At 31.1% G+C, this 14,411-nt stretch overlaps 1 protein-coding gene across 2 annotated transcripts; it reads left to right on the top strand.

Moving 5' to 3' along the window:
* The first annotated feature begins 10,109 nt into the window (after window positions 1–10,109).
* LOC107913161 (signal peptide peptidase 1) lies at window positions 10,110–12,552 on the top strand. Of its 2 annotated transcripts, none has more exons than XR_005917504.1 (4): window positions 10,110–10,666; window positions 11,130–11,223; window positions 12,129–12,248; window positions 12,339–12,552. XR_005917504.1 is itself a non-coding variant. In XM_016841648.2 (4 exons), the coding sequence occupies exons 2-4, from the start codon at window positions 11,184–11,186 to the stop codon at window positions 12,531–12,533; spliced, it is 351 nt and encodes a 116-aa protein (XP_016697137.1). In that variant the 5' UTR covers window positions 10,191–10,666; window positions 11,130–11,183; the 3' UTR covers window positions 12,534–12,552. The 2 variants fall into 2 exon arrangements, 1 of the variants encoding a protein (XP_016697137.1); XM_016841648.2 differs by having other exon boundaries at window positions 10,191–10,666; window positions 12,129–12,244.
* Window positions 12,553–14,411: the final 1,859 nt, after the last annotated feature.

Here is a 14,411-nt window from a genome sequence, read left to right as displayed (position 1 = left end):
TGGTAACCACCGACGATGCCCCATGTAAGAGAACTTATTCCCATTGTACAACTATTGCGAACATGTTTGTGCAGCACAACAAGGACACGCGTAACGACCCTTGGTACTCTAACCGGATAAATTGGCATAAGCGGGAAAGTCATTAATGGTCCACATTAAAGCTGCATGTAAATTAAAGTTCTCTTTTCTCAGTACATCGTATGTCTCGACACCAGCCCATAATTGTTTTAACTCTTCAATAAGTGGCTGTAAATAAATGTCGTTATCATTTCCAGGCCCTTTCTCCCCAAGGATAATCATAGATAAAATAAGGGAAGATTGCTTCATGCAAATCCACGGAGGCAGATTGTAAGGAACAAGCACTACTGGCCAAGTACTGTACGCAGTACTCATGATCTTGAAAGGATTAAATCCATCAGATGCTAGCCCAAGCCTCACACTCCTAGGATCGCTTGCAAAGTTTGGAAATTTATTGTCAAATGATTTCTAAGCTAAAGAATCTGCCGGATGCCTCATCTTCCCATCATCGGTTCGTCCATCATGGTGCCACGTCATAGACTCCGCTGTCTTCGACGACATGAAAAGCCTTTGAAGCCTTGGTATCAGTGGAAAATATCGCAAAATCTTGACCGGCTTCTGTCCTGGGTGTGCAACATTTTCATCGTCGTTCCCATCTTCTGTGTTTCTATTTATCCAACGTGATTGGCCGCATATATGACAGCACTGTTGGTTTCTCCGATCGCCCCAATACAACATGCAGTCATTCGGGCAACTATGAATTTTGGTGTACCCAATACCTAAATCTTTTATCATTTTCTTCATGTCTTTGCATGATTGAGGGATTTTTGCAAACGAAAATATTTCTCTCAAAAACTCTAACAGCATTGTCAAAGAGTTCTCGGTCCACCCTCCCAAACACTTTAACTGAAAAAGACGAATACAGAAAGACAATTTTGAGAATTTTGATCCCTCATACAGTTCTTCGTCCATGTCATTAAGTAGCGCGTAGAACTTCGCCGCTTCTCCATTCGGCTCTTCATGATGTACACTTCTTCCGGGTTCGATAAAAGCATTTCCACCGAGATTACAATCATCAGATGCCACAAAGTCGGCTGGGAACGACTGTAAACCATGATTGTGAATATTAAATGCTTCCCGCAACATCCCTTCCATGTCATCCCCTCTAACAGACTGATGGTAAGTAGTACTGTCATAAGATACATCCATCCTTGAAGAGGAAGTACTAGGCGGGCATTCTCCATGAAAAAACCATTGTTTATAACCCCGAACAAACCCATCAACAATTAGATGCTCGTATACAACTTCACGATAATACCAGTTCATGTTGACACACTTCTTACACGGGCAAAGAATCATGTTCTCTTGACTTGCATATTGAAATGCAAAATTTAGAAAAGTCTATACTCCATTTCGATAACCGTCGCTTACCCTTGACAAATTCATCCAAGACCGGTCCATTTCTTATTTCTTGACGTCTGATTTTCACCAGAAATTACAAGGGTAAGTTGTTCAGTGGTAACTATAAATAAATTATGTAAGTATATCATATGATATATATTTATGTATTAAGTAAATTATGTAAGTTATGTACGTGTATAAGTTATGTAAGTTATGTATTAAGTAAGCTATTTAAGTTGTGTATTATGTAAGTTATGTAAGTTATGTATTATGTAAGTTTAACAAGTTATGTAAGTAATGTAATATATACTTAAATTTTAGTAAATAATATATATTTAAGTAATGTATTTAAAATTTAAACAAATTTTAGTAAGTAATGTATTTAAGTAAATTATTTAAGTAATATATTCAAGTAATATATTAAAGTAAATTTTAGTAAAAAATATGTTTTAGTAAGTGATGTAAGTCGTGTAAAATATACTTAAAAATATATATTTAAGTAATGTAAGATATAAATTTTAAAAAATTATTACTTAACAATATATATTATTAATAAGTTAAATTAAATTCTAAAAATATATTTAAAAATATAATAAATATTGAAATTATAATATATTTTAACATGTTATGTAAGTAATGTAATATATACTTAAATTTTAGTAAGTAATATATATTTAAGTAATGTATTTAAAATTTAAACAAATTTTAGTAAGTGATGTATTTAAGTAAATTATTTAAGTAATATATTCAAGTAATATATTCAAGTAAATTTTAGTAAAAAATATGTTTTAGTAAGTAATGTAAGTCATGTAGAATATACTTAAAAATATATATTTAAGTAATGTAAGATATCAATTTTAAAAAATTATTACTTAACAATATATATTATTAATAAGTTAAATTAAATTGTAAAAATATATTTAAAAATATAATAAATATTGAAATTATATATTAACTTTAAAATATGTATATTAATAAGTTATTTATATTAAATATGCAATCAAGTAATAATTTATTGAGAATTCATTATATAATCAATTTATTAAACATTCAATCAATTAACTAACCAAAATTGATAATTCATTGACATTCAATCAATTAATCGATCAATTTATTGAATAATCATAGATTATTAAACATTTATTAATTGAAATAAAATTGTAAATCGATAAAATTGAAAATCGATAATTATAAATATAGTATAATTATGAATATATATTCGAATAATTATAAAATTAAATAAAATTATATAAAATTTACCCGTAACAACTACAACTATACATGAGAAAAATCAATGCTATACATTGAAGAAAACAAATTTTGCATCCTTATCAACAATGCCATTTGCAGGATACCTGAGCACTTTTGAATTCATGCCTAGTGCTGAAATGATTGATGGGAATGGTATGAAAGAAATATGAAAGTAAATATTGACTTTGATTTCAAACATACAACCACTTCATCTAAAATTGGAATGCATGCAAAATAAATTTAAAATAGGAATAAATACTGCAAAAAAAAACAGGAAAACATAAGTAAATTAGTATCAAATAAACAAGAAAAAAATAAAACAACTCTAAATCCATTACTGCAAAATAACAGTTAGGCACCTATAGCAATTGAATTCGGATTTCAGTTTGGTTATAACAAGTTACAACAAAATCAAACCAAATCAGAAATGATAAAAGGAAGCCTATATATATTCATTATAATCAAACACAAGAATGGCTTTTCTTTAACAAAAAAAGTTCCCCATTGAAAAGTTTTTAAAACAAATTCATTAGATATAACAAATGCCAATAACTTTTCCACGCCATATATATATAGCAGACTAAAGGCAAACAACAGTCTAACAGTTCCAAATATGTTATGAGAAAGCAGTGTTTCACATAAAAGAAACACGTGGTATGGTACCCACTATCAAACTAATCAAAAGCATCGACTAATTTACTCATAAAGGACCAATTTTTGAGCATCAACGAGTCGAATAAAAGTAACCCATATCAGAACTAAGGACCCAAAGCCACTAATTTAAATGATGAAATTAATACCGAGAGCTTTATACCATGGAAAGGGTATTGGCCAAAACTGAAGATGGAATCCCAAATTAGTAATTGTAGCGTCTTCTCCTCGGTTTCAGCCTTGGAGCTTCTGGGAAAGTTGGAAGATTGAAAGCGTGGGTAGCTGAAAGGAAGGAGTCAAAACAACAATAATGAAGAAGCAACAGAGATACATTAACGCATGAAGAAAAAGAACGAAGTACTCGAACTTACCGATGGTTGCGGCGCAGGAAACGGACGGACGGAGTGATGCAGCACAGGAGACAGTAGAGTAGCAGGTGGTCAGGTTTGGGGGGCTGTTAGGGATTAGGGGAAATTTTAGGGATTTTGGGGAGAATGAATATTTGGGGGATAAGTGATGGAGAATCAGGTGTAATATTTGGTCAGACGGATGGAAAAAATACGACGCCGTTCTCATCTAAAAAATAACCATTTGCGGCGTTTACATCAAAGTGCCACTAAATTTAATTTAAACGCGGTCGTTTCATCAACAAACAGCTGAAACATCTGGTGTTTCCCAATAAACGCCACTAATAATATAGATAAACGGCATCGTATCAATAAATGTTAAAATATTTTTGCGGCGTTTTAAGCAAAGCGCCACAAACTATAAGTCAAAACTTTGCGGCGTTTTAAACTAAGCGCCACTAACTATAAGTCAAAACGTAGTCGCTTCATCAACACTTACCTCAAACCCGTGGCGTTTTTGAGAAAACGCCACTAATAACATTTACAAAACGACAACGTTTCAACAAATGTTAAAACAATTTTGCGGCGTTTCAAGTAAAGCGCCACTAACTATAAGTCAAAACGAGGCCGTTTCCCCAACAGTTTACCCAATGTTGTGGCGTTTCCGAAAAACGCCACTAATACCATAGACAAAAACGACAACATTTCAATAAACATAATTACAATTTTGCGGCGTTTCATGGAAAGTGCCACTAATAGCAACGTAAAACGGCGCAGTTTCATTAACTCCTAATACAACTTTGCGGCGTTTTTTAAAGCAACGCGAATAGAGAAGAACAAAACGGCGCCGTTCCCCTTCCCAGTGACAAGAAACGACGCAGTTTTACTAAACTTTAAAATACTCTTTCCGGCGTGTTGAGATAAACGCCTCTAACGCCTTTCATTGCAAAAAAAAAAATTTAAATTTCTACAAAATTTAAAAATATTTATAATTTATTTTAAATTATATACGCTAAGAATAGAATACAAATATACTAGCACGTGAGTTGTCAAAATAGTGTCATCCAAGATTGAAGTTAAATTGATCCAAAATTAAAACCAAAGTTATAAAATGGAAAAATTAATAATAAAAAAATGAGAGAGTAATACATTTAAAAAAAATAAATTCGCGTTTTAAACCTGCTTAAATTATAATTTCTAAACCTTAAACCTCAAAAACCAAACCCCAAACCCCAAATCCCAAAACCCCAAACACGAAAAGTCAAAACCAAAAGTCCCAAACCGTAAAATTGCAAAACCATATTTTAGGGTAATTGTGTGGCCAATGTTACTGTAGTACAAAACATATATTTTATATTCATATATTAAATTGCATGAATCTTTAGTAAAATCTAAATGTTCTTCAATTTTTAAATAGTATCCTTAAACCCTAAACACAAACTCTAACACATAAACTATTAACCCAAAATAATAAACATTAAACTGTAATCCCTAAAACTCTAAACCATGGACATTAAATCATATATTCTATAACGTAAACCCTTAAATAAAATAAAAATTTTGCAGTGCCACTAAAGTTCCCAATAGGCCTAACCTGACCCCGAATCTTTAAACCCTAAATCACTAGCTCTTATCTTCTAACCCTTAACCCAAACCACTAACCCCGGCCCTAACTACTAACCCTAAACCTTATTTAATACATAAATTAAAAAATATTAATTAATCAAAACCCTAAACCCTAACCCAAATCCCTAACCCCTAACCCTTAAACCATATTTTATAAAAATGAAAACACACTAATTAATCTAAACCCTAAAGCCTAACCTGACACCGAATCCATAATCTATATAAACGTTAAAATTGTAACTCTTAAACCAACCTTAAATCCTAAATTAACTGTATACCGTAAACCGCATATATATTAAACCCTAAACTATAATGATAAATAATTAAATATTTTAAAATTAATACTATCATATCTTTTACAATTATATATGAAATTATTTAATATATAAATTATAAATCAATCAGTCATGTACCTAAAATTTTTTAAAATTATTTTAAATAATACTATTTCAATTTTTCCATTTTTAACAAATATTCAATTAAAAATAAATTGAATTTTAATTAATATAAATAAACAAATTAAATATAAAAAACATATAAAATGATTTTGTGGCGCTTTTAGGAAAAACGCCGCTAAAGCACTAAAAAGTTCCGAAAACGATGCCGTCTGGCTTAGGTTTTTTGTGGCGTTTCGGGAAAAGCACTGCTAATACTATGCTTCAGCGGCGTTTTCCTGTGTGCGCCACTAATTCCAGTATACATCAAGAACTAAACGCTGTGTTTTTGTTAATATCTTTTGGCGGCGCTTACCAAAAAGCGCCGTAAATAGTAAGCATTAGCGGCGTTTTGAAGTAAGCGCCACTAACTCTAATATACGTCAAGGCCAAACTCTGCGTTTTGGTTAAGACACTTTGCGGCGCTTTCCACAAACGCCGCTACTACTATACTTTAGCGGCATTTTCCAATAAGCGCCACTAATTCTAATATACCTCAAGACCAAACTCCGCGTTTTGGTTAAGATATTTTGAGGCGCTTACCACCAAACGCTGCTATTACTATGCTTTAGTGGCGTTTTCCTTAAATGCCACTAATTATAGTATACATCAAGACCAAAACGCTGTGTTTTGGTTAAGATGTTTTGCGGCGTTTAACGCTCAGCGCCGTTAATACTATACATTAGCGGCGTTTTCTTTATAAGCGCCACTAATTGTAATATACATCAAGACTAAACTCTGCGTTTTGGTTAACATCTTTTGCGATGCTTTTGCTAAGCGCCGCTAATACTATGCATTACCGGCGTTTGTTCATAAGCGCCACGAATTCTAATATACATCAAGACCAGAACGCTGCGTGTTGGTCTTGAGATTTTGCGGCGCTGTGTAGTAAACGCCGCGAATGATGTTCTTTTACGGCGTTTATTCGGAAAACGCCACTGTTCGTTCAGCTTTTTGTGGCGTTTTAAAAGAAGCGCCGCTAATGTTAGATCTTTAGCGGCGTTTTATTCTTTGCGCCGCTAATGCTCGATTTTTAGCGGCGTTTGTAATCCAAACGCCATACAATATGCCGCTAAAAGCCTGTTATGGTGTAGTGTTGCTAAGGTAGGGTAAAGATTAATTCTGATGAAGCTACTGCAGAAAGTGGAAACTAGTCAGCTGTAGGTGGCGTTTTACGTGACTCACATGGTAATTGGTTAGTAGGATTTTGTCGATTCCTTGGGAAAGGTTTTGCTATAACTGCTGAGCTATGGGCGATCCTCTATGATCTTGAAATAGCTTGGCAGAAGGAATACACTAATGTGATAATTTAATCTGACAACAAAAGTGCAGTGGCTATGCTAATAGATGTTTCAATAGGGTCATCATTATCAACAACATTAGTTTAAAGAATAAAGAAGGAATATTGTAGGCGTAATTGGACTGTGAATATTTAACATATCTTCCGTGAAGTGAATAAAGTGGTTGATTGCATAGCTAAATCTTGTTCTAGGAATAAATATGATCTGGAAATTATTTATTTCCCTATGTTTGATGTTTGGCAACTTCTTTTAGAGGATAAAATGGGAGACTTCCATGTAAGAAACATTATACACTACACCAAAACAGGCTTTTAGCGGCGTTTATAGCGGTGTTTGGACAAAAAACGTCACTAAAAAATAAGCATTAGCGGCGCTTTTATAAAAATGCCACTAAAGGTCGAGAACTACCGGCGCTTTTTGGAAATCGCCGCTAAAAATAAGCATTAGCGGCGTTTTTTTAAAAGCGCCGCAAAAAGCTTAAGCCCAACAACACCGTTTTCTGAGTTTTTGGGGCCTTTAGCGGCGTTTTTGAAAAAGCGCTGCTAATGCTCTGGCCTTTAGCGATGTTTTTGAAAAAGCGCCGCTAATAATAATAAAATCTAAATCCATTTCAATTATCTCATTCTTTGATATATTCTCAAGTAATGTTTCAATTATATATTTTTTTTATAAGTTGAAAAATTGATATTTCGTTGTATTTATTATATATTGGTCAAATTTACATTTAATGATAACAAATAATATTGCTTAATACAAAATGTTTTTATTAAAGAGAAGTTGTCCTAACTCCTAACTATTTATTATTATTTTTCAATCACAATTTATTTAAACTACTTTACTAGAAAAATATATTAAATTATGAGTAAAATAAAATATCATAAAACTTAAATTGTTGTGTTGTAAAGAATAAAAAATAGAATAAATTTTTATAAGAATAATAAATTTTGATAGTTCGATTAAATAAATCAAAAAAAGTAATATAAAACACCAAATATCGTGATAAATAATATTATATATTGATAATTTTATTACCAAAAATAATTTTATATTTAGTTAATCAAACATGAACACAACAATGACCTAATAGTATCTACTCACGAGTAAGAACTGAAAATGAATGAAAGGGGACAAATGAGGTTGTTACTTGGTCTAATACCCACTAGAAATTAATACTAGCTAGGTTTTTTAGGTTGAGAAAGGGTTATAGGAAAATATTATAAATATTGAAATTCGAATAAAATTTATTAAATATTGAATTTTAGAAAATAATTAAGTGAAGTTGGGATTCAATTTAGCTAGTAGAGTTGGTGGGGTTAGTTGGACGATTTGCTCTTGGAAAGAAAAAGCTGCTTGTTTTTCCTTGATAACAAAAAGTGTTAGCTGGGTCTCGAGTCTAGAGCCGAATGTTTATGGGATTAGGGATTCTGATTTAAGGGTTGTGATTTAAGGTTTATGGGTTAGGGGTTGGGGGTTAGAGGTTAAGATCAATTAAGGATTTAGGGTTTATGGATTTGATGTCAGGTTATGGTTTAGATTAATTAGTGTATTTTAATTTATATATTAAATAATGTTTAGGGGTTAAGAATTCGGGGTCGAGTTAGGGTTTAGGGTTTAAGGACTAAAGATTTAAGGTCAAGTTAGGGTTTATGATTTAGATTAATTAGTATTTTTTAATTTATATATTAAATAAGGTTTAAGGGTTAGTGGCTAGGGGTTTGGGGTTAAGAGTTAGTGATTTAGGGTTTAGAGATTCGAGGTCGGGTTAGGGTTTAAGGTTTAGATTAATTAGTATTTTTTAATTTATATACTAATTAAGTTCTTATATAATTGTAAAAGAGATAATAATAAATTGTAAAGATTATTAATTTAAAATTGATATGCAATATACAATAATTGAATATAAAAAATTATAAAATATGCAAGCTTTGGCGGCGCTTATAGCAAAAACGCCGCTAATATGTATTACAATTTTTCAAAACAGTGTTGTTTCATTACAAGAATTTAATTTATTAGTGGCATTTCTTCTGTAGACGCCGGAAAAGGTAACATTAGCGGTGTTTATGACTAAAAAATATTTAATCTAAACCATTTGATATATTTAAATATTAGATTTAAAAAAATTAATAAAAATATGTAACAAATTGATACAGATAGGTAACTATCTATTTTGGATATATAGGACCAAATTATAGCAAATAAAAATAAAATACAAAAACTAAAATCATTCCACATCGAACATCTAGCAAAATAATTATATTTTAGTTAGGAAGAAATATCTCTAATAAAATGGAGATTAGATCGGAAATGAATAATATAAAATCATGATTAATGTCTCAATCTTTAATAGAAATTTGATATGCGAGAGATTAATTGCTTACATTGAATAATTCTAACTTAATAATTAATTACAGCCATTTAATCATTTTTTTCTTATTAAAATATACGATATTTATTTTGAGAGTACTTGATTTTTTTATAAAAATTTAATTTATAAAAAAATAATAAATGTTTTATAAAATCACTTAACTAATAATTTTTAACAAACAAAATAAAATATTTTTAGCATAGCAAAACAGTGTCGTTTTATTCCAAATGAAATAATTTTTTGTGGCGTTTTTATGAAAAACGCCGCAAAAGGTAAGCAATAGCGGCGGTTTTTAAAAAATGCCACAAAAATAATTTTATTTTAAAAATAGCACCATTTTATATAGCAAAATAGTGTCGTTTTATTCTAAATAAAATAATTTTTTGTGGCATTTTTGTAAAAAACGCAGCAATAGATAAACAATAGCGGCGTTTTTATAAAAAACGCCATAAAATAAAATTTACTTTTAAAAAAATAGCACAATTTTTTTAAATTCCCTCGTTTTATTCCAAATAAAATAGTTTTTTGCGGCGTTTGTGTAAAAAACGCCGCAATAGATAAGCAATAGTGACATTTTTATAAAAAAACGCCACAAAATAAAATTTACTTTTAAAAAAATAGCGCAATTTCTTTAGATTCCCTCGTTTTATTCCAAATAAAATAATTTTTTGCGACATTTATATAAAAAACACCGAAATAGATAAACAGTAGCGACGTTTTTATAAAAAACGCCGCAAAATAAAATTTACTTTTAAAAAAGTAGCGCCATTTTTTTAAAATTCCCTACCCCCTCCCCCCGAAATCCCCAACTTTCCCCCCTAAAATCCCTAATTTCCCACATCCAAGAAAGAAACCCAGAAGGTTATTCAACTCTGTGTTTCTTCCCAAGTGAAGCCAAACCCATCTTTGATTCTGTTTGCAATAAGAGCCAGGCGTAGCGGAACACTAAATCTCCCAACTATTCTCAAATCCTTCCCTAAATCCTCTTCTAAGATTTAGAAGTCTGAATAATCTTCTTCACTCTTCACTTTGGCTTTAAGTTGCTCCATAAAACTTTCTACGCACTCATCATCAACCTGCTGTTTAAGTCATGGAGATGCACATCAATTCTAAAGTCTAAACCCACCAAGAAGAAGCATGAAAAGAGATTTGAACAAAACCTTTCCATGTTTTGAAGCAGAAGATATATTTGCGTCTCCTTCTTCCATTATTATTGTATTCTTTGTGTTCGACTTGGCTGCCTTCATCTGTTTTTTGGGTTGTTCTGTCACTGTAAGCTTTTCATATTCTTCTCTCATTCTTCTTCTCTGTTTTGCTTCCAATTTTGCTTTCTTTTCTTTATGATTTAGATTTACTTCCGTCATTCTTCTATTATCTGCCGCAGCACAGCCAGATCTCACCATATCTATTGTTCCCAAAAATAAATCATAACACAAATTTAAAACAAAAACAGCCAGATTGAACACCATTTTACCAACCCAGCTTCAATCACCAGTTTGAATCTTTGTAGACTCACTCACAGAAACAGATTCAATTAATCAAAATTTAAACAAAAAAGCAACCAACCAAGCCATGATTGATTCATAACAAACTAAAAAAATAATAATAATCAATCAGTGAAGCAGAAATCATAAATAATGAATTAGCTACTTTTGTAAGAATATAATTACCTAGTAGTACTGCAAAATAATAATTACTGGTTGATTTTATTATAATTTTTTCCTTCTTGTTGTAGGTAGAAAGAGGGTCGATTCTTCGTTGCTTTTATATTTAAAAATAAACGACGACGATGAAGAACACTGAAAGACTCGCCAATTTGGCTTTAGCAGGTTTGCCTTTTTTTTGATGTACTCTTGATTAATTTTAGTTTATTATTTACATTTTGGGTTTGCATTTGAAAGAATTCTTGTCTTTTTAGGATAATTTATGCTCAGTTTATTCAGTTGTTTAATTTAGTTTTGTACTAGCTGGGAGGATTTAGTTAGTTAATGTATCTTCTGGTTCTAGTTGCAAAGAAAATATGAGAACTGATAGGAAAGAATGATTTGAGGGTGAAATTTGGGAATGTGTAAGGGTAGGACGGGGTAGCTTTGTTATTTGGCAAGAATGATAGTTGGTTTATTTATAAAGTTATGCATTATATGTGGAGAATTTAAAGGGATTACATTTTGTTTCACCCAAATCTTTGCAGTTCTGAAAAAAGGAAAAGAAAAACTTTAAAAAGAACTGAAATCTTATGTTCTGTTTGATTGCTGCCTTGGACACAAAATCTGTTTCTTTTTAATAATTAGTAAACAAAATTGTTGTGTTTGATTTTATAATGAAACAATCATGTTATAACTTGTGTTACATTTTATCATCTGCTTTTTTTAATCAAATAGGATTTTTTTTTCTTTACACTTCATTTCCTTTTAGCAACTTTTTATGAACCAAAAACTAATAGGCAAAAGCAGCAATCAGTGAATGCACTTTGCGTTGCATATCCCCACCTTTCTCAGTTCAGATGCATTGTTACGTATCTTTAAATATATTAATTTTAGACCTCATGAATCTTGCTTAATATACTTGTGAATGAATACATACTTGGCGTATGGCTGATTTTTTTAGAGAATATGTGGAACTAAGGATGCTCTTATTATGAGTCATTGTTAGATGTGAGATCTCTCAGGTACCACATGTGCACTTAAGAAGCTGGACTCTTTCTAATGTAGCATCCTTGATTTGCTAAATGCAGGGTTGACATTGGCACCACTTGTCGTGAAGGTAGATCCTAATTTGAATGTTATTTTGACTGCATGCCTTGCAGTATATGTGGGCTGCTATCGTTCTGTCAAGCCAACTCCCCCATCAATGAGTATGATAGCATTTAAATTAAGTCTTCGCCTTCTTGTTTGTCATCCAGTTCTATAGATTAAAATTGGCTGACAATTTGTCTGTCATACAGGAGACAATGTCTAAGGAGCATGCTATGCGTTTTCCATTTGTTGGGAGTGCAATGTTGTTATCACTTTTCTTGCTGTTCAAGTTCTTATCGAAAGACTTGGTTAAAATTGTTCTTGGTACTCTGAAGATATTTATGGAACATTACCCTATGATTTTATTGTATTTATACTGCATGGCTGCACCATGTATTTCTTAACTAGTTTGATAAATTTTTATGTGTGGTGTTTAATTTTTCGTTACTGTCAGTGTTTTAATTTTTCATATGTATTATTTATTTTAGTTTTGATTCTAAATTTTTATTTTTACTTTAATATTTATGACAACTTGAGTTCTAACTTTTGGATTTTAATTGTGTTATTAATTTATTATTTTAAATTCTAAAATTAAATTCATTAATTTTTATATTTAGTTTTAAAGTTAAAATTTTCTTAAAAAATTTAATTTAAATAATATTTTTTATTTATCCTTAAAAAGTATATTTCAAGTTCAAATTTAAAAAATAAAACATAATATAATATTTATCATAAAAATAAATATTATTTGATTAAAATAAATTTTTTAAAGGTTATATTTTTAGCGGCGTTTTTGTGAGAAGTGTCGCTAAAGGTCATGGTCTTTAGCGGTGTTTTCCGAAAAAGCGTCGCTAAAGGTCATGGTCTATAGCGGCGTTTTTGTGAAAAAGTGCCGTTAAAGGTCTTGGTCTTTAGCGGCGTTTGTGGGTAAAGCGCCGTTAAAGGTCTTGGTCTTTAACGGCGTTTGTGGGTAAAGCGCCGCTAAAGGTCTTAGTCTTTAGCGGCGTTTAGCGACGCCTTCTTTAGCGGCGTTTTTTCCGGCGCTTTTCAATGAGCCGCTAAAAGCTTGTTTTGGTGTAGTGATATCTTAAGGTTGTTGTATGCCTTCCTTATCAAAATAATAATAAATTGATAGTTAGGCATGTGTGAATTAAACATATATATACTTGATACCTTGGAAGGTAATATATATAGAATTAAATGAAGTGTAGGGAGTAAATAGCAAAATTTTAATCTTCTGTATTACGAGTGGTAAGTTGTAATTGAGAATTGACATCGTGTTGAATTTCTTTATATATCTAAGTTCGTGCTCTCATGTTTCATCTTTAATAAATATATATGTTTTTCTATGCTTAGCTCAATAAGTAATTAGAATTAAAAAGATATCAAAGGTGAACATGTTTGAAAAAGGTATGTATATATCCTTAACTCCTTGATACGTACGAAGTATGCTAAATAAGTATTGTTTAATGGATTATTCGATGTGTTTGAAATATGTTTAACGAATGTGTACATGCTTACTTTACGATTTTTGATTGCTATCTTGTTGGATATATATTTCGTGATACAATCGGACAATATTGATGTCAAACATGGTTGAGATACATAAAAATATATAAATATTAGTGCTTATGAAACCGTATTATGATAATAGTATGTTATTTTGACTATAATGTGTTTTGATGAATTACTAATAGTGAATAATGCTTTATTACCCACCTCAAATTGAGTTACAGGTATAATTGGCATGCCATAAGGTCCATTTTTGATAGGTGAGAACTTCAATGCTATGTGTGTATTATACTATGATAGTTCACCAACACTCTAGGAGTCGAGAACATATCACTAGCTCAAATACCGTGGGGGTACGAGCACATTCTGGTGTGGTTGGTAGGATAGGTGCATCTATGTCCAATATGTGTTATTGAAATGGAAATATGATGATCACATGAGATGTGGTTTGATATGATTGAATAGATGCTAAAATCCTGAAGGTGTATCAGAACTTCGATATGTGTAAGTAAACATTACATTAATACTATCACTGTTACGTGGTAAATGACTATGGAATACTCTGAGAGTTTAATGTTTCATATGAATATTTGTTTATATGGATATTGATAATGAAGTGGTTTTGATTAATATGTATATTCATGTTACTTAGCTTATTAATTTGATTTCTATTGTGATATAATTGAATTTGAATTATATTAATACCACTGTGTAATCAATACTTAGTGTACGATTATGTTTATTTCCGTGCCCAGGTCTCCGTTTGGTTT

Source organism: Gossypium hirsutum, chromosome D08 (assembly GCF_007990345.1).
Source record: "Gossypium hirsutum isolate 1008001.06 chromosome D08, Gossypium_hirsutum_v2.1, whole genome shotgun sequence".
In the NCBI taxonomy this organism is placed as follows: Eukaryota; Viridiplantae; Streptophyta; class Magnoliopsida; order Malvales; family Malvaceae; genus Gossypium; species Gossypium hirsutum.
This window is presented reverse-complemented; position numbering and strand designations above follow the sequence as displayed.